Source organism: Lepidochelys kempii, chromosome 6, assembly GCF_965140285.1.
Source record: "Lepidochelys kempii isolate rLepKem1 chromosome 6, rLepKem1.hap1, whole genome shotgun sequence".
Classification (NCBI taxonomy): domain Eukaryota; kingdom Metazoa; phylum Chordata; order Testudines; family Cheloniidae; genus Lepidochelys; species Lepidochelys kempii.
The window spans coordinates 48,727,162-48,743,833 of NC_136385.1; the positions used below are offsets into that span (position 1 = coordinate 48,727,162).

Below are 16,672 nucleotides of genomic sequence, written 5' to 3' on the forward strand. Positions count from 1 at the left end.
TGAGCTGTTGTGAAAGTGAAGACACGTTCTAACTGTATAATCACCTTTTGGCCTCCGGAGGATATCCCACAGTTCCAAAAGTGACCACTCTGGCCAGCATCTCCACTGCTGTGACACCAGGTAAAGGGATGTCCACCCCTCCCCCTGTAAACCCTGGGAAGTTTGAAACTCAATTTCCTGTTGCGAGTACTCATCTGCCCAGATGACCATGGCTGCTCCATGTAGCAAACAATCCCCTGCTTGGAGCAATGCTGAGCCACTGGACCTGATCAGCGTTTGGGGGAAAGGAGGCTGTGCAGTGCCAGCTGCATTCCAGCCGTAGGAATTTCAATACCTACAAGCAGATTGCACGCAGCTTACAGGAGAAGGGGCATAACAGGGACACACTGCAGTGAAGGTGAAGGAGCTGAGGAACGCATACCACAAGGCGAAGGAGGTAAACCGTCGGTCTGGTGTTGCACCTCAAAGTGAGTTGGATGCAATCCTAAGTGGTGACCCCATCTCCATTGCAAAGAGTCCAGTGGATACCTCTTCACGTCTGGAGGCGGTGGATAGTGGCCCTAGCCAGGAGGAGGAATCATAGATGAAGAGGAGGTGGCTGAGGAAGCTGTGGAGCCCATTGCTGCAAGCACTCAGGACCCCTTCTCTGCTCTGGAGGTGTCCAGCCAGTGTGAGCGGCCACTATCTGCTGAGGCAGAGGCAGGAGAGCAGAGCTCTGGTATGTTGCTTTGCTTTATCAATGCATAAAGCAGGTTGAGGGCACAGAAAAGTACTAAGGTGGCTGTGTTTGTGCGCTGGGTGCCCTCCCTTCATGCTAGCCCTTTTCAGAATGGGTGTTTGCAATAAACCGTCTAACCCTGCGTTCCCTCACCATTGCTGGGTTCTTGTGCACCATGGATGCTTGACTTTTGTCACCAAGACAGTGATTTCTTACCAGTGGTGTATTGCAATGTACACACACAGTGATTCCTGTAGGTATGTTTCACAGCAATGTGTTGCTTTTGTCTCCCCAGAAAAGACTGTGGAAGACCCACCCCCCCACACACACTGAAGCAGACAGTCTGTGACGTATAAGAAAGTGGCCAAGATGCACTGTGGCGGACATGTTTCCTGAGGTAATTCAGCACTCCCAAGCGGAGACGTATTATAAAAATAAATGGAGAGAAACCATGACAAAGTGGAAAGAGGGAGAGAACCGAGACCAAAAAGAGAATAATGCTTTCCATAGGGAAGCTACGGAAAGGCTAATCAGTGTTCTGGAGCATCAGACAGACATGTTGCATTTTCTCATTACGCTGCAGAGTGCCCTGATTTGTGTCCGCCCCCCATTGCGGCAAGTGCAGAATTCTTTCCGAGGCACTCCCCAAACTCCCACTGCACATTCTTTTAGGCTCGCTGCAAATTTTTCCATTCCTCGACAATCCACACCCACACATAGCTTGTCAAACAACAGCTGGAGGTATACAGAGTTGGGAGGTATACGGGTGTTCTCTGTTTTTAAAATAAAAGGACACATTTTTCAAAAAGAAGCAAGTTTTATTTGTGTGTTCACGTATCTGTACATGTCATCACAGCTACAAGTCAACTAGCACTTCATCTTCACTGAAATTACACACAGAACCACCATGTAGCACAGCACATGCTGTTAACACTTCCTTTCCCAAGCACAGCAGCAAAGTTTAATGATTTTCATTTGCAAACTTTTCCCTCAAGGCATCCTGGATCCTAACTGCCACACGTTGTGCCCCCCTAATAGCCCTGGTATCTGGGTGCTGAAACTCAGCAGCCAGGCATTCGGCCTCCACACTCCATGCATGAATAAACCTTTCGCCCTTTCTCTCACGAATGGCATGTAAAGTACAGCATGCTGCAATAACCATTGGAATATTTTCCTCACATTTCCAGTCTACTGTACAAACATCTCCAGTGTGCTTTCAAACAGCCAAAAGCACATTCGACAGCCATTCTGCACCTACTCAGCCTGTTGTTGAAATGTTCCTTACTCACATCCAGGTTTTCAGTGTATGGCTTCATGAGACATAAGGGTAAGCTGGGTCTCCCAGGATCACAATGGGCATTTCTACTTTTCCGACGGTGATCCGCTTGTCTGGAAAGAAAGTCCCCGCTTGCAGCTTTCTGTACAGGCCAGTGTTTTTAAAGATATGTCCATCATGCTCCTTTCCGGACCATCCAGCATTAAGAACAGTGAAACGCCCACGGTGATCCACTAGTGCCTGCAACACCATGGAGAAGTACCCCTTATGACTTATGTACTCTGTGCCAAGGTGGGCCAGGGCAACAATAAGGATGTGTGTACCATCTATCGCCCCACTACAGATAGGGAAGCCCATTTCTGCAAAGCCATCCAAAATGTCATGCACATTACCAAGAGTCACAGTCTTGCATAGTAGGACACGATTAATGGCCTTGCACACTTGAGTTACTACGGCACTAACGGTCAATCTCCCCACTCCAAACTGGCTCGCAACTGACCAGTAGCTGTCTGGAGTCGCCAGCTTCCACAATGTGATTGCCACACGCTTCTCTACAGTGATTGCAGCTCTCAGTCTGGTGTCCTGGAGACGCAGGGCTGGGGAAAGCTCTCCCCACTGTATTTTCCACTGCATGCATCGGATGAAGTGAGCTGTGGCTCACGAAAACTTATGCTCAGATACATTTGTTAGTCTCTAAGGTGCCACAAGTACTCCTGTTCTTTTTGCAGTTCCATGAAGGTGGCTCTTCGCATCCGAAAGTTTTGAAGCCACTGGTCGTCATCCCAGACATGCATAACGATATGATCCCACCATTCTGAGCTAGTTTCCCTAGCCCCAAAACACGGTTCCACAGTGCACAGCTCCTCAGTTAACGCCAAAAGCAATCGCATGTTGCCTATTTCAATTTCAGGCAGCTCATCAGGCATCTCTGACTGCAGCTCTCTTTGCAAGTTGAAGAACAGCTGCACTGCCAAGTGCGAAGTGCAAGTGACAGCTAGCAGAGTAGTGGAGAGCAGTGCAGGATCCATTCCTGCTTGTGGGTGTGGCGGGGAAAGCAGCCAGACAGCAGGGGGGTTGAAAAAAGCCGCCAAAGAAACAAGGAAGTAAAGGGGCTGCTGGGACATGAAGCAGTGCACCACGGGGCACTGAGCAGGGGACTCAAAATGCCTTCCGCTCGCCCGCCCCCCCTTCTCACAAAAGGCCTATGGAGAGCGCTGCAGTATGGGATAGCTGCCCTACAGCCCTGCTCTCATCAGCCATGGAAGTGCAGCTAGTGTGAACACTCTGACCCCTAAGGAATTGAGTGAGTACACAAAGCAGCGCTTGGCTTTCACCGATTCCCCCCTAGCACCGGTGAAACTTACGGCGCAATAACACTGCAAGTGTGGACATACCAGTAGTCTCTATCTTGCTTATGTCACATCCTGAAGCTGCCAGAGCTTTTCTTATAGCGGAGTTAAGATGGCTGCCAGCTACCCACGTGTAGAAAGATAACTATGTTTGAGTTACCAACTTGAAACTGAACCATTGAACTTCGTCTCAACATATTCTGTTTCCTCATCTTAAACTGGCCAGTGGTAATGCCTCTGGCAGTGTAACCGCTGAACTCCAATTGATTTATTTTTCTCTGGGCTTATTAAGATACAAAGAGAAGGGAGCTAAGAAAATTTCAGCATCCGAGAGGTTTAAAAAAAAAGTCAAAGTTTCTTGCAAGTGAAAAGTTACTCTGTGGTTGAATTTCTTATTTTTCTCCCCTTGAAAACCGTTGGTAGTTGATGGGAAAGATGTAGTGGGTTAAAAGTGGTAATTGACCCTCTCCCGCCCAATCAAGACTTTCATGGACTTCTCAGTACTGTGCTTTTGGTGGGGAGAGGGTACGTTTTGAAGACGATATCCCGATTCCCAGAACACCCAGTGCCACTCCACATTGATCCCAGCTGTACAACATCTCCGCCAAAATTAATGGTTGTACGCCAAGAATGATTTCGTGCTAAACACTTCTTCTCGGTGTGGAACAAAGTACTTCCCGATGGTATCGCTTGCCGGTTAAGAGCAGAGGATCTAATATACAGGTAAAGCCCGTTCATACGTAGCCTATGGGTACACTCTACCATCTGCGCCCTGAAAGCCCCCTAAACGAGAGCTGATTTAACCACTGACTCACACAGTGTATGTGTATTTCCTACAGCTAAAGGAGCAAATAAAACCCCTCCTTTGGCTTCTCTTCAGCCACCTTCCTGATCACCCACTAGCCCCAGCAGAATTACTTTCAGATGCCAAGGCTCTTTCCTCTTGGGCTGAAGACAAGTGTTTCAAACGAACTAGTGTTCTCAGCAATAGATTGAGCTCTCTTCTGCCGCTCCCCCTCCCCTCCAGCTACTGAATTTGGTAGTCCACTAACTAGCCATCCTTACTCGCCCTTTTCTGCCCACTCAGGTTTACGTCCCAAAGAAGGGAAATACTGGCTGGTATTAGTTGTAAAGGTCAAAGTCAAGGCTTCTGAAAGGGTCATGGTCTCACTTCTCTTTTTTCCTTTGGCAAGATGGGGGATGGAGGGGCGTGGGGGGCGGGGGTGTTTTAAGAAGTTTTAAGAAGACAGTCCCACTCTGGGTTAAAAGTGGCTGGTTCTGCCCTCCTTCCCATCTGCCAGGCTCTGCTTTCCATGTGCTCCTCCAGCAGCCCATGGGGTTGAGATCAGCCTCTGGTCCCATTACAGGAACCATCTAAGGTGTGTAGAGGGAGACAGACAATGAACAGACTTCATCTGATCATTCCCGGGGCAAAAGTGGTCTATTTTCTAGACCGAAAGCACTCCCTCCACCCCCGTCCCTTTGCTACCCTGAGCTCTGTCGCTAACCTCACCTTAGTCCACCTCTTTACCAAGGTAAATTAAGGACAGAAAAGCAACAGCTCGGCTTTGAGGCCGGACGTGGCTTGAGACTGGAACTGAACTGCTGAAGGGGAACAAACGGGGCATCATCACTTCATATTTCTCACTTGATAACTGATCACATTTAGGAGTCCAAAGGAGGAGACACCCCAGGTTCGGGTGCCCTGGGTCGCTCACGGCCCCCTCACATCCTGGTCATCCCAACCTTTGCACTAGCGCCAGAGTTGCTGCTTGAAAATAAATGCCTTAAACGAAGGTGAAAGTTCATTATCCTGAGTCCCCAGGCTCTTTGCAGAGGAACCGAGGGAAACAGTCATTCCCCAGTTCTGAGCCTTTGCAGTCAGGACCAATACCCTCTCAATAAACCATCTGCAAAGGGACCTTTTTCTTTTGCGATGTAGCCTGGCGAGTGGGGACGAAAATGTGGCTTTGGGGGGCGAGACAGCCTTTTTCCTCAGGAAAAGTCCTGGTACTTTACTGGCAAACTATATCCCCCGCCCTAGAGATTGCAGCAGTGTGTCTGGAGAAGGGCTTTACAAGAAACTTGCCAGAAATGCAACTAACGGGCTGTGGGTTTGTTTAGGGGAGTTTTATCAGGGGAAGGGAGGGGAAGAGGAGGAATCCGATTTGTGAGAAAGGTTGGGGTCAAGTTTTTGTTTGTTTTTAGAAACTCCCTTAGGAAGATAAAATAAAATTTCACACACAAGCGTTAAACCCAGCAACAAACATCACCAAAAAAATTAAAAAAACAAAAACAAAAAACCACCACTAAAAAACAAACAAACAAAAAAACGAGCATGAAGCTTTTTGCAGACCATCACTTTGCTCACTCTGCTTCTGTTCTGTCCCTTCGCCCACTCTTTGCATGTATTGTCTATTTAGATTGTAAACTCTTGGGGCAGAAATCTTGACTCTTGTAGAATGGCTAGCAAGTTTACAGCCTCCAGGATTACTGGAATACAAATAATTAGCAATTCCTAAATTCCTGTGTCGTTTCAGCCGTAGATCCCACAATAAAATAAATGATAAAACAATAATAAGGCAAAGAGGAAAATCCCATATAGCAATTTGCAATCCTCCGAAATATTTCCCCTTTTATTGTTTTTTTAAATAAATAAACAAAACGAAGGAGAAAAGAGCAGAAAGACTGGAACACACTAGATAAAAAAAATTAAAGGGACAGGTGAGGAAAAGATAAACAGATGAAAACGACAAAATAATCAAAAGTTCAAAGAAAAGCAAATTAAACAGGGTTGGAATGCATTAGTAAAGCGCAAGCAAGTCATAAAGACAAAACTAAAGTTAATTACTTTTGACATGATCAGATCATATGGTTCCATTACAGATTGTGTGCACTCTGGGCCGGCTAGAATGAATGGTGGGTTAGAAGAAAGTAGCTCTCCCCTCTAGGTTTCTCTGCCAAGTCTGGGTTGTGCGCTCTATCCAAGATCCCCTCTTTCTTTACGCGGGGAGGGGGGGAACACAGTTAACCACCTGTCAGGGCTGAGGACACAATAAGGCAGCCCCCAAAAGAGCTTTTCATGCATGCGTAATATATTTGTTCAGCTATTCACTTAATGAAGCTGATAAATGTGATGCAAAACAATAGTCAAGTTAATCTATTTAGTAAAATGTTTTGAGACTTTCAAGCGATGTTAAGGAGGGCAGTGTGTTCGGAGACATTTTCATTTCAATACGCTCCTCTCTCCCCTCTTGGGGTGGGGGGAGGGTTCAGGCAACCTATGTGAATATAATTTCTTATAAATGTGTCTTTAATGGGTTTAATTCACCCTTGCCAGCTGTTTTTTAGCTATTTTGTAAGAGCAAAACAAACGTGCCAGGCTTGGAAAGCTAATTAAAATTAGTTTCGGTCACTGGGGCCAAGCTATATTTCCTGCAAACCATCTGCTTGATTGGCACAATAGAAGGATTTTCAAGAAAAGAGGGATCTAGAAAAGCTTTGAACGAACCAACAGTTACTGTTCCTTGTGTTGAATTCTAAAGGTGAACGCCTTAGGTGTCTTAATACAGCTTCGCACCAACAGCCCTGCATTTAAGCTCTCAACGAGGTGGATAAGCATCATTAAAAAGCTTGGAAACGCATTAAACTCGAGGGATAGAGCAGCCACCTTCCCCTCCCCCAGGAAAAATAAAAGCCACATATATCTTTACTCTATAGATTTTCAGAACAACGAGTCAAAGTGTTCGTAGTATACAGAGCCCTTCCGCTCTCTGAATCCGCAGCAGGGAGGCTCCCGACAAACTGCTACCTGGCTCCCAGCTGCACTTGAGCGCTTTACAAAGAGCTTCAGGAGTTTATGTGCTTGCAAAAAAGTGTTTAGCAAATAAAGACCAATAAATAGAATGGAGCAAACTGATGACTACCAGTCTGTCTCCTTTGATCGCTGCACATGTCAAATAGTGCATTAAAGTTGGTGATGGTTTATAAAGATATTCCACGATCATTTTCCTTTGTGGTAGTTTACAGCTGAATATTAAGTTAAAGCGTTTGGGTTTGGGTCTGATTTTTTCTGCTTAATTAAAACAAATCAGAACTTTTCATTTGTTTATTATCTTGAAATTGTTCTAAAGCCCAAGGCGGGTACAAGACACAGTAACTGTGTGAGTGAGACAGACGTAACCTCTAAAATACTGCTGGGCTCTCCATTTTCATGAAGAGACTTGCCCGCGATCCGTTCTGAAATTGATTCATGTTTCTGATTTGCAAGCTGAGCAGCTGTGCAAATATCTTGGCGGGCAATGCCAGTTGAGTAAAACGTTGCAGAGCTTTAAACAAAACCCTACCCCATCTCTCTTTTACAGGGACCTACAAAATCAACCAATCGATTATGAGGTTCTGTAGCATCAAATCCCTGGTCTTTAAAAGTTATTTCCTGCCTTTCGTTTCAGGCGTCGCTTATCCTTCTTCCAAAATGATTGAGACCTTGTAAATAGGACCGGCACGGAGTGACATTGTACAAATGATACTAAACGGGAGGAGATGATCTAACTGACACAAACAAAATTCTGTATATTAGGTGAAGCAGTGCGAAGTTCTGGTTCTCCCGGACAATTCCGTGCAGATTACCAGCAGGCTGGGAGTGAGACACACACAGACTTCAAAGTTTTTCCTCTCGATTATTTTTTTTTTAAACTAAGAGGGGGCGACAAAGAACGTGAGTGACTTTTAAGAAATAAATTTGAAGATAACGACATTAAAATGAATGGCAGGAAGCACAAAACCACATGAGCATAGGTCAAACGGCATTAGTCACAGGTTTTATCTCCAGACATTAGAATTCCCTTCTCTTAAACGATCACTGCCTTTGAAAAGAAACTTCCAAAGGAGATCACTTAAAATAAGATCCTTTCGTCCGATTTCTTGGTTTCTTATGGTCTATCTTCCCTTTCAATAGATGTCTAGTCCCTTTTGCCTTGGTGCTTAAGGAATTCTTTATGAGTGTGCTAAGACATATCACAAGGAACTGGGTCCACGTGTACCACAGCATGCGTTTGACCCATCCTTCCAGAAGATGTCAGCCCCTTTTTTAAAAGCCAGAGAAATTAGCAGCAGTTGGTCTATAGTGAGGGAAAATGCCCCCGATGTATGTGTAAAGAAAGGAGTAAATCTCAATAGAACATAATGACTGTAAAAACTATAAAAAGGAAAAAGGAGTACTTGTGGCAGGAATTTATCTGAGCATAAGCTTTCGTGAGCTACCGCTCACTGCATCCAATGAGGTGAGCTGTAGCTCACGAAAGCTTATGCTCAAATAAATTGGTTCGTCTCTAAGGTGCCACAAGTCCTCCTTTTCTTTTTGCGGATACAGACTAACACGGCTGCTACTCTGAAACCTATAAAAACTGTGTGTTCTCAGATCCGCCTGGGTTGCTCTTCTAGACACTCAAGTTCTGCTGGGAAATGCCGCGTTTGGGGGTGGGAAGTGGGGAGAATTCATTATTTATTGTTTGCAGCGTTCTATTCGATTGTTTTATTTGTTACTGTTCCACTTGCCTGAAAGTAACACCTTGAGAGCAGCCAGGCATACAGCATGGTCTCGCCTTATCCGTAGGGAAATGCTATGGTAAGAAAAGTAAATGCAGAAAACAGAGCAGGATATGGTACCGGCCGACCAAGCCTCCCCACTGTGACTTGGAGTAGTGCATAAAACTATGCCAGCTCCCAAGTGCAGGTGTTTTGGAACTGGGCTTCATTTGAGCTTAGTTTGGTTCCTTTGTAGGTCTTGCTGGGTTCTTTCTTTCTTCCTTCCTTCTGCAAAACATTAACACTAATTTAAAAAATCGCAGAGTTCTTAAACTGTTCCTGAAGATCTTCTGAATCACCATATACTCTTACAAAGCGATAGGTTGTTGGAGCCTTGGAAATCGCATTGGGAAAACTTGTCAGCATCATATAGTTTCGATGGCCAATTCCGTCCTCTCTAATAAATAACTGTTTGATTTGAATCAAGGGAGAAGTTTAACAGACTTTCTTTCTTCCCTAATGTGATATAAATCGCAGATGCACTTTTATTGAATGGTTAAAGCATCGACATGGAGATAATCAACACAAAACACCCAGACAAAAACCATCGAGAGAAATAAAGCTGGTTAATAAGATTTTTGAGAAAGCTTTGTGTTAAAAAGTAAAAAGAGAAAACAGCTGAAGGTGACAGTTAGTTCATGGTTAATAGGATAAAGGCTGCATGGCTGAGGCTGCACACTTCTGCTTGCAAAGGTTCAGCAACACCAAAGAACTGAATAGGGTGCTTTTAAAACATTTAACACATCTGTTATATTATTTAACAGAGAAATCAGGTAAAGCCACTTTTCAATAGCCTCTTTCAGCAACCTACCCCAAAGAAAATCAACTACAATTTCATATATTTCCATATTCGCCATTAAAAGGGCTACCTGAAAGTCACTTTTTAAACTATTCCTTTAAAATATTATTTGTTGCCAGAGAAAAGTGGTGGGCTCTCTGTTTTGGAAGACATCATTAAATATACTTTCAGAGACTCAGATAAAAAAAGCTATTGAATATGAATTTTGGGGGACTTGAGAAGGATTCAAGCTATATTTTTAAAACTGCTGTTGACAAAAAAATGGCACAAACTCAAAGAATACTTATGTTAGTAATATGGGTAAAGACTTCGGAATGTTTCACTCGCCTTCACTTTCAAATAATGTTTATTTCTACTATTTACAAAAAATAGATTGGATAAACCCTACCAGCCGATTTAAAATGTCAGTTGTTTGTTTGTTGTGTTACTAGAGTTTTATAGGTCTTTTCTATTTTTAATGTTCATATTTCTGCAGTTCCTTATGAACTAAAAAAGTAAAATAACTATTACATTTAGGTTTATTTGCAAACCTGTTTGAACACAAAATTACTTATCCAATCATCGGCATAGTAACAAAAACAGATGTAATCCTTCAAATCAGTTTATATTCCAAATGTTTGTAGACTTGATTTCGTGGACAGAAAAGATTGTCTTACATTCGTACAGTATACTTTCAAACTTCACTGCATAGGATAGCACAGAAGACATTTTCAGAAAAAATCAAATCCAATATCAGGATCTTTTCATCAGCAGAGTTTAATTTTATGTTCACTAATTTGTATCTTCCTTTATTCAAAAATGGTGCTTTTTTGACAGCCTGTAGATAAGTTTGTATGAATATTTATTGATTTATTTCCTAAACTCGGCAGGGGAGCGGCAAATAAATTTAGTGCTTTCTTTAAATAATTCTTTTTCTATGAGGCAAGATGTCATTTGAAACTTTTAAATAGGCATTTAATTAGCTTGTGTGTGTTGCTTCTGAACAAAACCCTGCTGGGAGCTTTTGGAGAAATGTATTCCAAAGAGGCGGTCAATATGCAAAATTGATGACTACACTTTCTTTGTTGCAAGGCCATTGTGCATTGCTTGTTTATGAAGTCTAATCCAATCATAAATTGCACCCCTGGACCAATCAGAAAGCCCAGAGCTCTCGATGAATGAAGCTCAAGTGGAGAACTTTGTTGAACCCCTTTGTTCGAGCTGTCACTTTTGAAAGAGCTTTAGCAGGGCTGACCACTATAAAACCCATCATCCAGGAGGAAGGGCAAAGAGAACCCTGCCAGACTTATTAGTTGGATCTTTACTAAAGAGGTTTGCAAAGCAGGGGAAAAAAAAACAAGCCAGGTTCCTTGGACCCTGAAAAGTATTTGCTCAGCCTCTGCGATGATGTTCCCAAGTCTCATAGCTCCTCCGGCTGTGTACCCGAGTCTCCTGCGGCCAACTCCTACTTTAACTTTGCCTCAATCTCTGCAGTCAGCCTTTTCTAGCCATTCTAGCTTCTTGGTGGAAGATTTGATCAGGATCAGCAGGCCTGCCAGTTACCTGCCTAGGAACGGCCCTCCGCCTAGCATGTCCCCTCCAGCCTCCGGGACCAACACAGCCAGGACAGACACGGTGACATCAGAGCTCGTCAGCTGCAACACCTCTAGCGCTAGGAGGGTCTGTTCCCCGCAGACTCCAGTCTCATCCAATAACGATTCCACTTTCCTGAAGTTTGGAGTCAACGCCATCCTCTCGTCCACTCCTAGAGCTGGTAAGCGGCCAACTTTTAGCGCCTCAATTTAGTGTTTCAGGGGGATTAGCGGGAGCTTATTCCTGTGCACTGTTTTCCAGTCTTGGAGGGGGGGGGGAAGAGTTTCTTCCTATACATCACTGCCAGTGTTGAAGAAATGATCATCATCTGAGTGTTTGAGGAAAGGGGGGGAGAGAGGGAGAGACCTGCAATCCAGAGGCAGAGACCTTCTGCAGAGCATTGGTTGAAGAGTGATGGGAGGCCCTGGCTCTCCGTTCGTTCTGCCGCATTGCATCTTGAATCTTTGCAGAAATGATGAGGATCCCTCTAAATTTTGGAGAGCAGAGTGGTTTGTCGAGTCTGATAAACGATGCCAAAGTGCCTAATCTCTGCCTCGTTAGTATCCGTTCCCTGGGAAAAAGAAAACACACTCCCGGGAACAAGGTTATTTTTTAAACTATAACCAGGCAGATTAATTTGATCCGTCTGCATCTGCTTTAGGGAAGAAATATTGTATTGAGCTGCTACTTTATCATCTCCACTGCTCTCTTCCTGCTACTGGTGGAATCCTGTGAACGGTAAATATCCTTTTTTATTTGCTTTTATTTTTATTTTTGCCAGAAACCTCCCCTGCGTTGCTTCCGAGTGTCCCTCCAAAGACATTCTCCTTTCCATACTTTGAAGGATCCTTCCAGCCTTTTATCAGATCTTCTTATTTCCCAGGTAGGTCTTAAAGCCCCTCCCCTTCCCTCTCCTGACTCCTATCTCATCGCTCTCCTCCACTCCCATCCCCCTTACTTGTTCCAGGCATATCCCAGTAATATTTCTCCGTCCACCCTTGGGGGTTATGCTCTAGTTCAGAGGTTGGACGGAAAACAACATTCAAGAATCCGTCGCGCCAATTTGATGCCCTATTTAGCACAAGCAGTGACTGCTTGACATTTCGTACCAATTCCCCCCTGATCTACAAATTAGCCGGAATTGTCATGGTCCAAATTTGAGGCGGTTCCCTTCTCACAGAGAAGCTGCTGGCATCCTCTTCATGGCTGTGGTTTTCCCACAGAGTCAGTGCACTCTGCCGGTGATCCCCAACAAAAGTTTCAGCACCATGACCAATTTGGTCAGCTCCCTCTGGGCAGCCACACACAGACCTAGCGCTGACTTTACCATGCTGCTGATAGACATTTACCAGCCATGGGCTAATTTCCCATTAAGGGTCATTCAGTGTTCCAGTATTTTCACAAGACCACATGGAGCGTTCCCTTGTTTGGGGTATTCGGTGTGGCAAAAAAGCCACATACATACCCAAACCCCTGTCCATTCGAAAATTTACAAATACGACCTGGGCAGGTAAACAAAACAAATCAAGACTACGATGAAAAGTCCATTAACCTTTTCATTGCCTACTTTGTGTCTTCAGTGTCATATTATTACTAAATATTATCCCCTTCTCTCAATAATAGTGAGATTGAAATGCAAATCTTATCCCCTAAAACCAGAAAGTATATTCATCATTTCGTTCTTGAGTCTCCAATTTCATATATTTATATATATTAACCAATAATGGCTATTCAAATGTAATGACATTTACACGGATTAAGAAAAATAAAAATCAAGAAGGCTCGGGGTATTGAGATCCGAGTCCTATAGCTGCAAAGAGTCAGGATTTGGGGCAACAATTAAAAAAATCTAATTAGACAAACAAGCTATTAATATTTTTTTTAAAAAAGAGGAAGAAAATAATCCAAGCTCTTCCATTCATGCTCCCGATAATGGAATTTGCTTCTTTTCTCCAGCATGTGAATGGCCTAACAAAAACAACTTGAGCTTTATAAATAGCTTTTCATGTCCATTTAATGAAAATGATTTGGGGAAGAGAAGACTGTGTCATCAGTATTCTCCCAAGGAGCTTGGCATGCAGTTGTGTTTAGTTTGAAAGTGTAAATCTCTTTTGTTCCAATAATATATGGCTTTAGCTGCTTGTCCTCAGTCTTTTTCTGTTAGTTCATTACTACACAATTACCATTCACGCTTCATTAGAATCTCTGTCTCTCTTTGGGATTTTTTTAAAGGCGAAACTGTGCCCTTTTTATCATACCAATACCATTGGGAACCAGTCAATGTGCTAATTAGCTGTTACTTTTCATGTCTTCGGATTGAATTCTTCAAGTTTTGTAAGGGGGGAGGGAAGATTAATATAAAAAAGATGAATACTGATTGATCAAAACTGCATCTAAAGAGGACTTTTTTGTTCAAACCAGAAAAGTCCCTCATTTTCATCTCAAGAATAATAAAGTGACTGAAATGATAAAAGCTTCTGAAAAATCAAATACTTTGGGGGGGGGGCGGAAATCTTTATTATACCTCTATCTTAGTTGGTACGCCTCGCTTTGCCTTTTCAAGCTGCAAACCTTTGAAACACATAACAAAACAGCCCACTATTGATACATTTTACACGTTTCAGTTGATGTATCTAATCCTAGTTCTCACTTGTTGAAAGGGACAGTTATTTAAGCGGAAAGTTCCTTTCATTGCTTCAGGTTTATAGGTGCTGGTCCATTCAGTGGGATGTGTGTACAGAGTGAAGGGGGGGGCTGAAGAGTGAAAAAGACAGAAAGAAAGCTGAAAAAGAGAAGAAAAAACTGGAGAAAGTGCAAAGAAGTTAAAGGAAAGAAGGGGGGAGAAGCGAAGAAGTAGAAAGCGGGGGAAAGCGTGCTGTTTCTTGGCTAGCTCAGCTTAGTCTCTGCTCTTGTCTCTTTCCCCAGCGTCCTCCTCGGTGGTGCCTATCCCTGGCACTTTCTCCTGGCCCCTGGCTGCTAGAGGGAAGCCCCGCAGAGGGATGCTTCGCAGGGCAGTCTTCTCGGACGTGCAACGCAAAGCTCTGGAGAAAATGTTTCAGAAGCAGAAGTACATCAGCAAACCAGACAGGAAAAAGCTGGCAGCCAAACTGGGGCTCAAAGACTCGCAGGTAATTAAGAGCCCCCGGGTGTGCGCGCTTGCGTGGGGTGGGGGCGGCATTCATCCTGGGCGAGCTGGCATGGGGGCCCAAGGACCAGCCATGTGATCAGCATCACGCCCTCCAAGGGGAGAGCCTTTCGCAGGCCACTGGCGGGGATGTCTGTCACTGGCCCATTGGGACCAATCCTGCTAGCTGCTGGGCGCCACCTTAAGGGCACTGAGCACACGACTGTCCATCAGGATACACAGCTTGTCCTTGTGGACTCAGCAACTGTTGGCGGAGCCCCTAGAGAGACACACGGAGGGAGAAGAAATGTGGACCCCCCTGGGTGGGGAGTTACAGAGCGTACACAAAGAGGGATCGCCTGGCTAGCTGGGATGGGGTTTCCTTTCCCTATCCTTCCTCCCCTTCCCACGTGTCATCGCTTCGCCACCTTTATCCTCTCAAGCCTGCTGCACGCACACCGATGGAGCCTAGACAAGAGGCGGAAAGGGACAAGAGCCTTACTCCAAAGCTCTTACAATTTAGGACCCGATCTTGCCAGCTCCTGGGCGCTCTCCGCTCCCACAGACCTCAGCAGGGCTGGCTGGGGCCCAGCGGGGTGATAACACGAGGCGCCCCCCGCATCCAGCCTGCGCTCGGGCTAGCGCTGGACAGGGGAGAAGAGATCAAAGGCAGGGCGGATGAAGTAACCGCCAAGGCTGGAGTGGGAGGCGGCAGCGGCCTGGCAGGTGGAGCAGGGAGATCCGAAGGCTGTTCCAGATTGGGGGGGGGGGCATTCAAAGACAAGCAGAGAGCCCAGAGTGGGGGAAAGCGAAAGGGAGAGCAAGCCGAGGCATCGCTATCGGGAGTCAGTAGAGCTGGGCTGCCCATCTACAGTCGGCTCGTGCCCACTGCGCGCTGGGCACCGTCCACACCCTCCCCCGAGGCTTCAATGCCTGCCCTGGGGAGCTGATATGAATTGAGAGTAGATCAGACTCCCTCTGGGCCGCGGCAAGCTCGCATTGGAGCGGTGGTAGTCGCCGTAAGTCACGCGTGCCCCGCCGCCTACGCTACAATTCTCCCTAACCCGAGCCCGGGGCTTTGTGAATCCCTTTCCATCCAGGTGAAGATCTGGTTCCAGAACAGAAGGATGAAGTGGAGGAACTCCAAAGAGAGGGAGCTCCTCTCCTCCGGGGGCTGCAGGGAACAAACCTTACCCACCAAGTTCAACCCTCACCCAGACCTCAGCGACGTGGGCAAGAAATGTTCAGAGGAGGAGGAGGAGGAGGAAGAAGTGTCCCCTCTGTGCCCAGCCAGCCCTCGGCACACCCTGACCTACCACCAGTCCCCACAGCACCTACACTTGAGGGACAGACTGGACTCCCAGATGCCCCCCTCTCCATCCCACTCCAGCAGCCCCAGCAAACCTTCAGACTTCTCAGACTCGGAGGAAGAGGATGATGAGGGGGAAGAGGAAGAGGAGGAGATCACAGTCTCTTAGATCTCCTGCCTTTGCAAAGATGTAAATCAAATAGAAATATAGACGTGCTATAAAATTGAAGAGGTGGTGTCCCTCCTGAATGTCTACATCGTTCTCACATGCAGGTTATTTACGGCATAGCCAGGTCTGTCTACACTTACACTCCTTTCCTTGTCTATTTGCTCTGCTTATCAGGCCTTGTATACATAGCATCCATTCCTCTCTCTCTTTGTATGTATGTTTAGCAACCAAACTTGTATGATGTTGCATTTTCCCTATTCAAGCCACAGACAAGATAATTGGAACACCCTATTTTGGAAGGCATGCTTGGTATATAGCAAGGGGGAAGTAATAAAATGGAGCGGCGACTGTGGTTTCTAGACAAAATCGTGGTGAACGCTGTAATTCTTTTATTAGATTTCAAGAGAACTCCTTGCTATTATTAAGTTATGGAAATGATGGAAGCTGTATGGTCTGATCCTGGAACCCTTGTTTTCATGAGTAGTCCTTACACATGTGAGTAATCCCTGTGGAACTATTCATGGACCAGACCCCGCTCCTCTTAATCACATCCAGTAGCACCATACTCCAAGTAGGTCAGTGGGACACATTTGGAGTATGTTGTTACTTAATTCAGAGAACCTAGACCCTCATAAGCAAGAACTAACTGGCATGAACAAGGGTTTCAAAACTGGGATCCATGTGTTTATATTTTAATTGGTGCAGCAATTAAAGCACTCTCTAAACCACTTTTGGTCCACACATCTGTGATCAATTTCTACATTGCTTCT

At 45.1% G+C, this 16,672-nt stretch overlaps 1 protein-coding gene across 1 annotated transcript; it reads left to right on the top strand.

Annotated features, from left to right (window-relative positions):
- Positions 1–11,111: 11,111 nt before the first annotated feature.
- On the top strand, positions 11,112–15,902 carry DBX1 (developing brain homeobox 1). Its single transcript, XM_073350654.1, has 4 exons — positions 11,112–11,481; positions 12,082–12,183; positions 14,226–14,428; positions 15,525–15,902. The coding sequence occupies exons 1-4, from the start codon at positions 11,112–11,114 to the stop codon at positions 15,900–15,902; spliced, it is 1,053 nt and encodes a 350-aa protein (XP_073206755.1).
- Positions 15,903–16,672: the final 770 nt, after the last annotated feature.

Bases quoted from the DNA above. Each gene is read 5' to 3' on its own strand.
- DBX1 (XM_073350654.1), top strand. From the start codon at position 11,112: ATGATGTTCCCAAGTCTCATAGCTCCTCCGGCTGTGTACCCGAGTCTC. The intron at 11,482-12,081 runs GTAAGCGGCCAA...TATTTTTGCCAG, and splicing joins CTCGTCCACTCCTAGAGCTG to AAACCTCCCCTGCGTTGCTT. The intron at 14,429-15,524 runs GTAATTAAGAGC...CTTTCCATCCAG, and splicing joins TGGGGCTCAAAGACTCGCAG to GTGAAGATCTGGTTCCAGAA.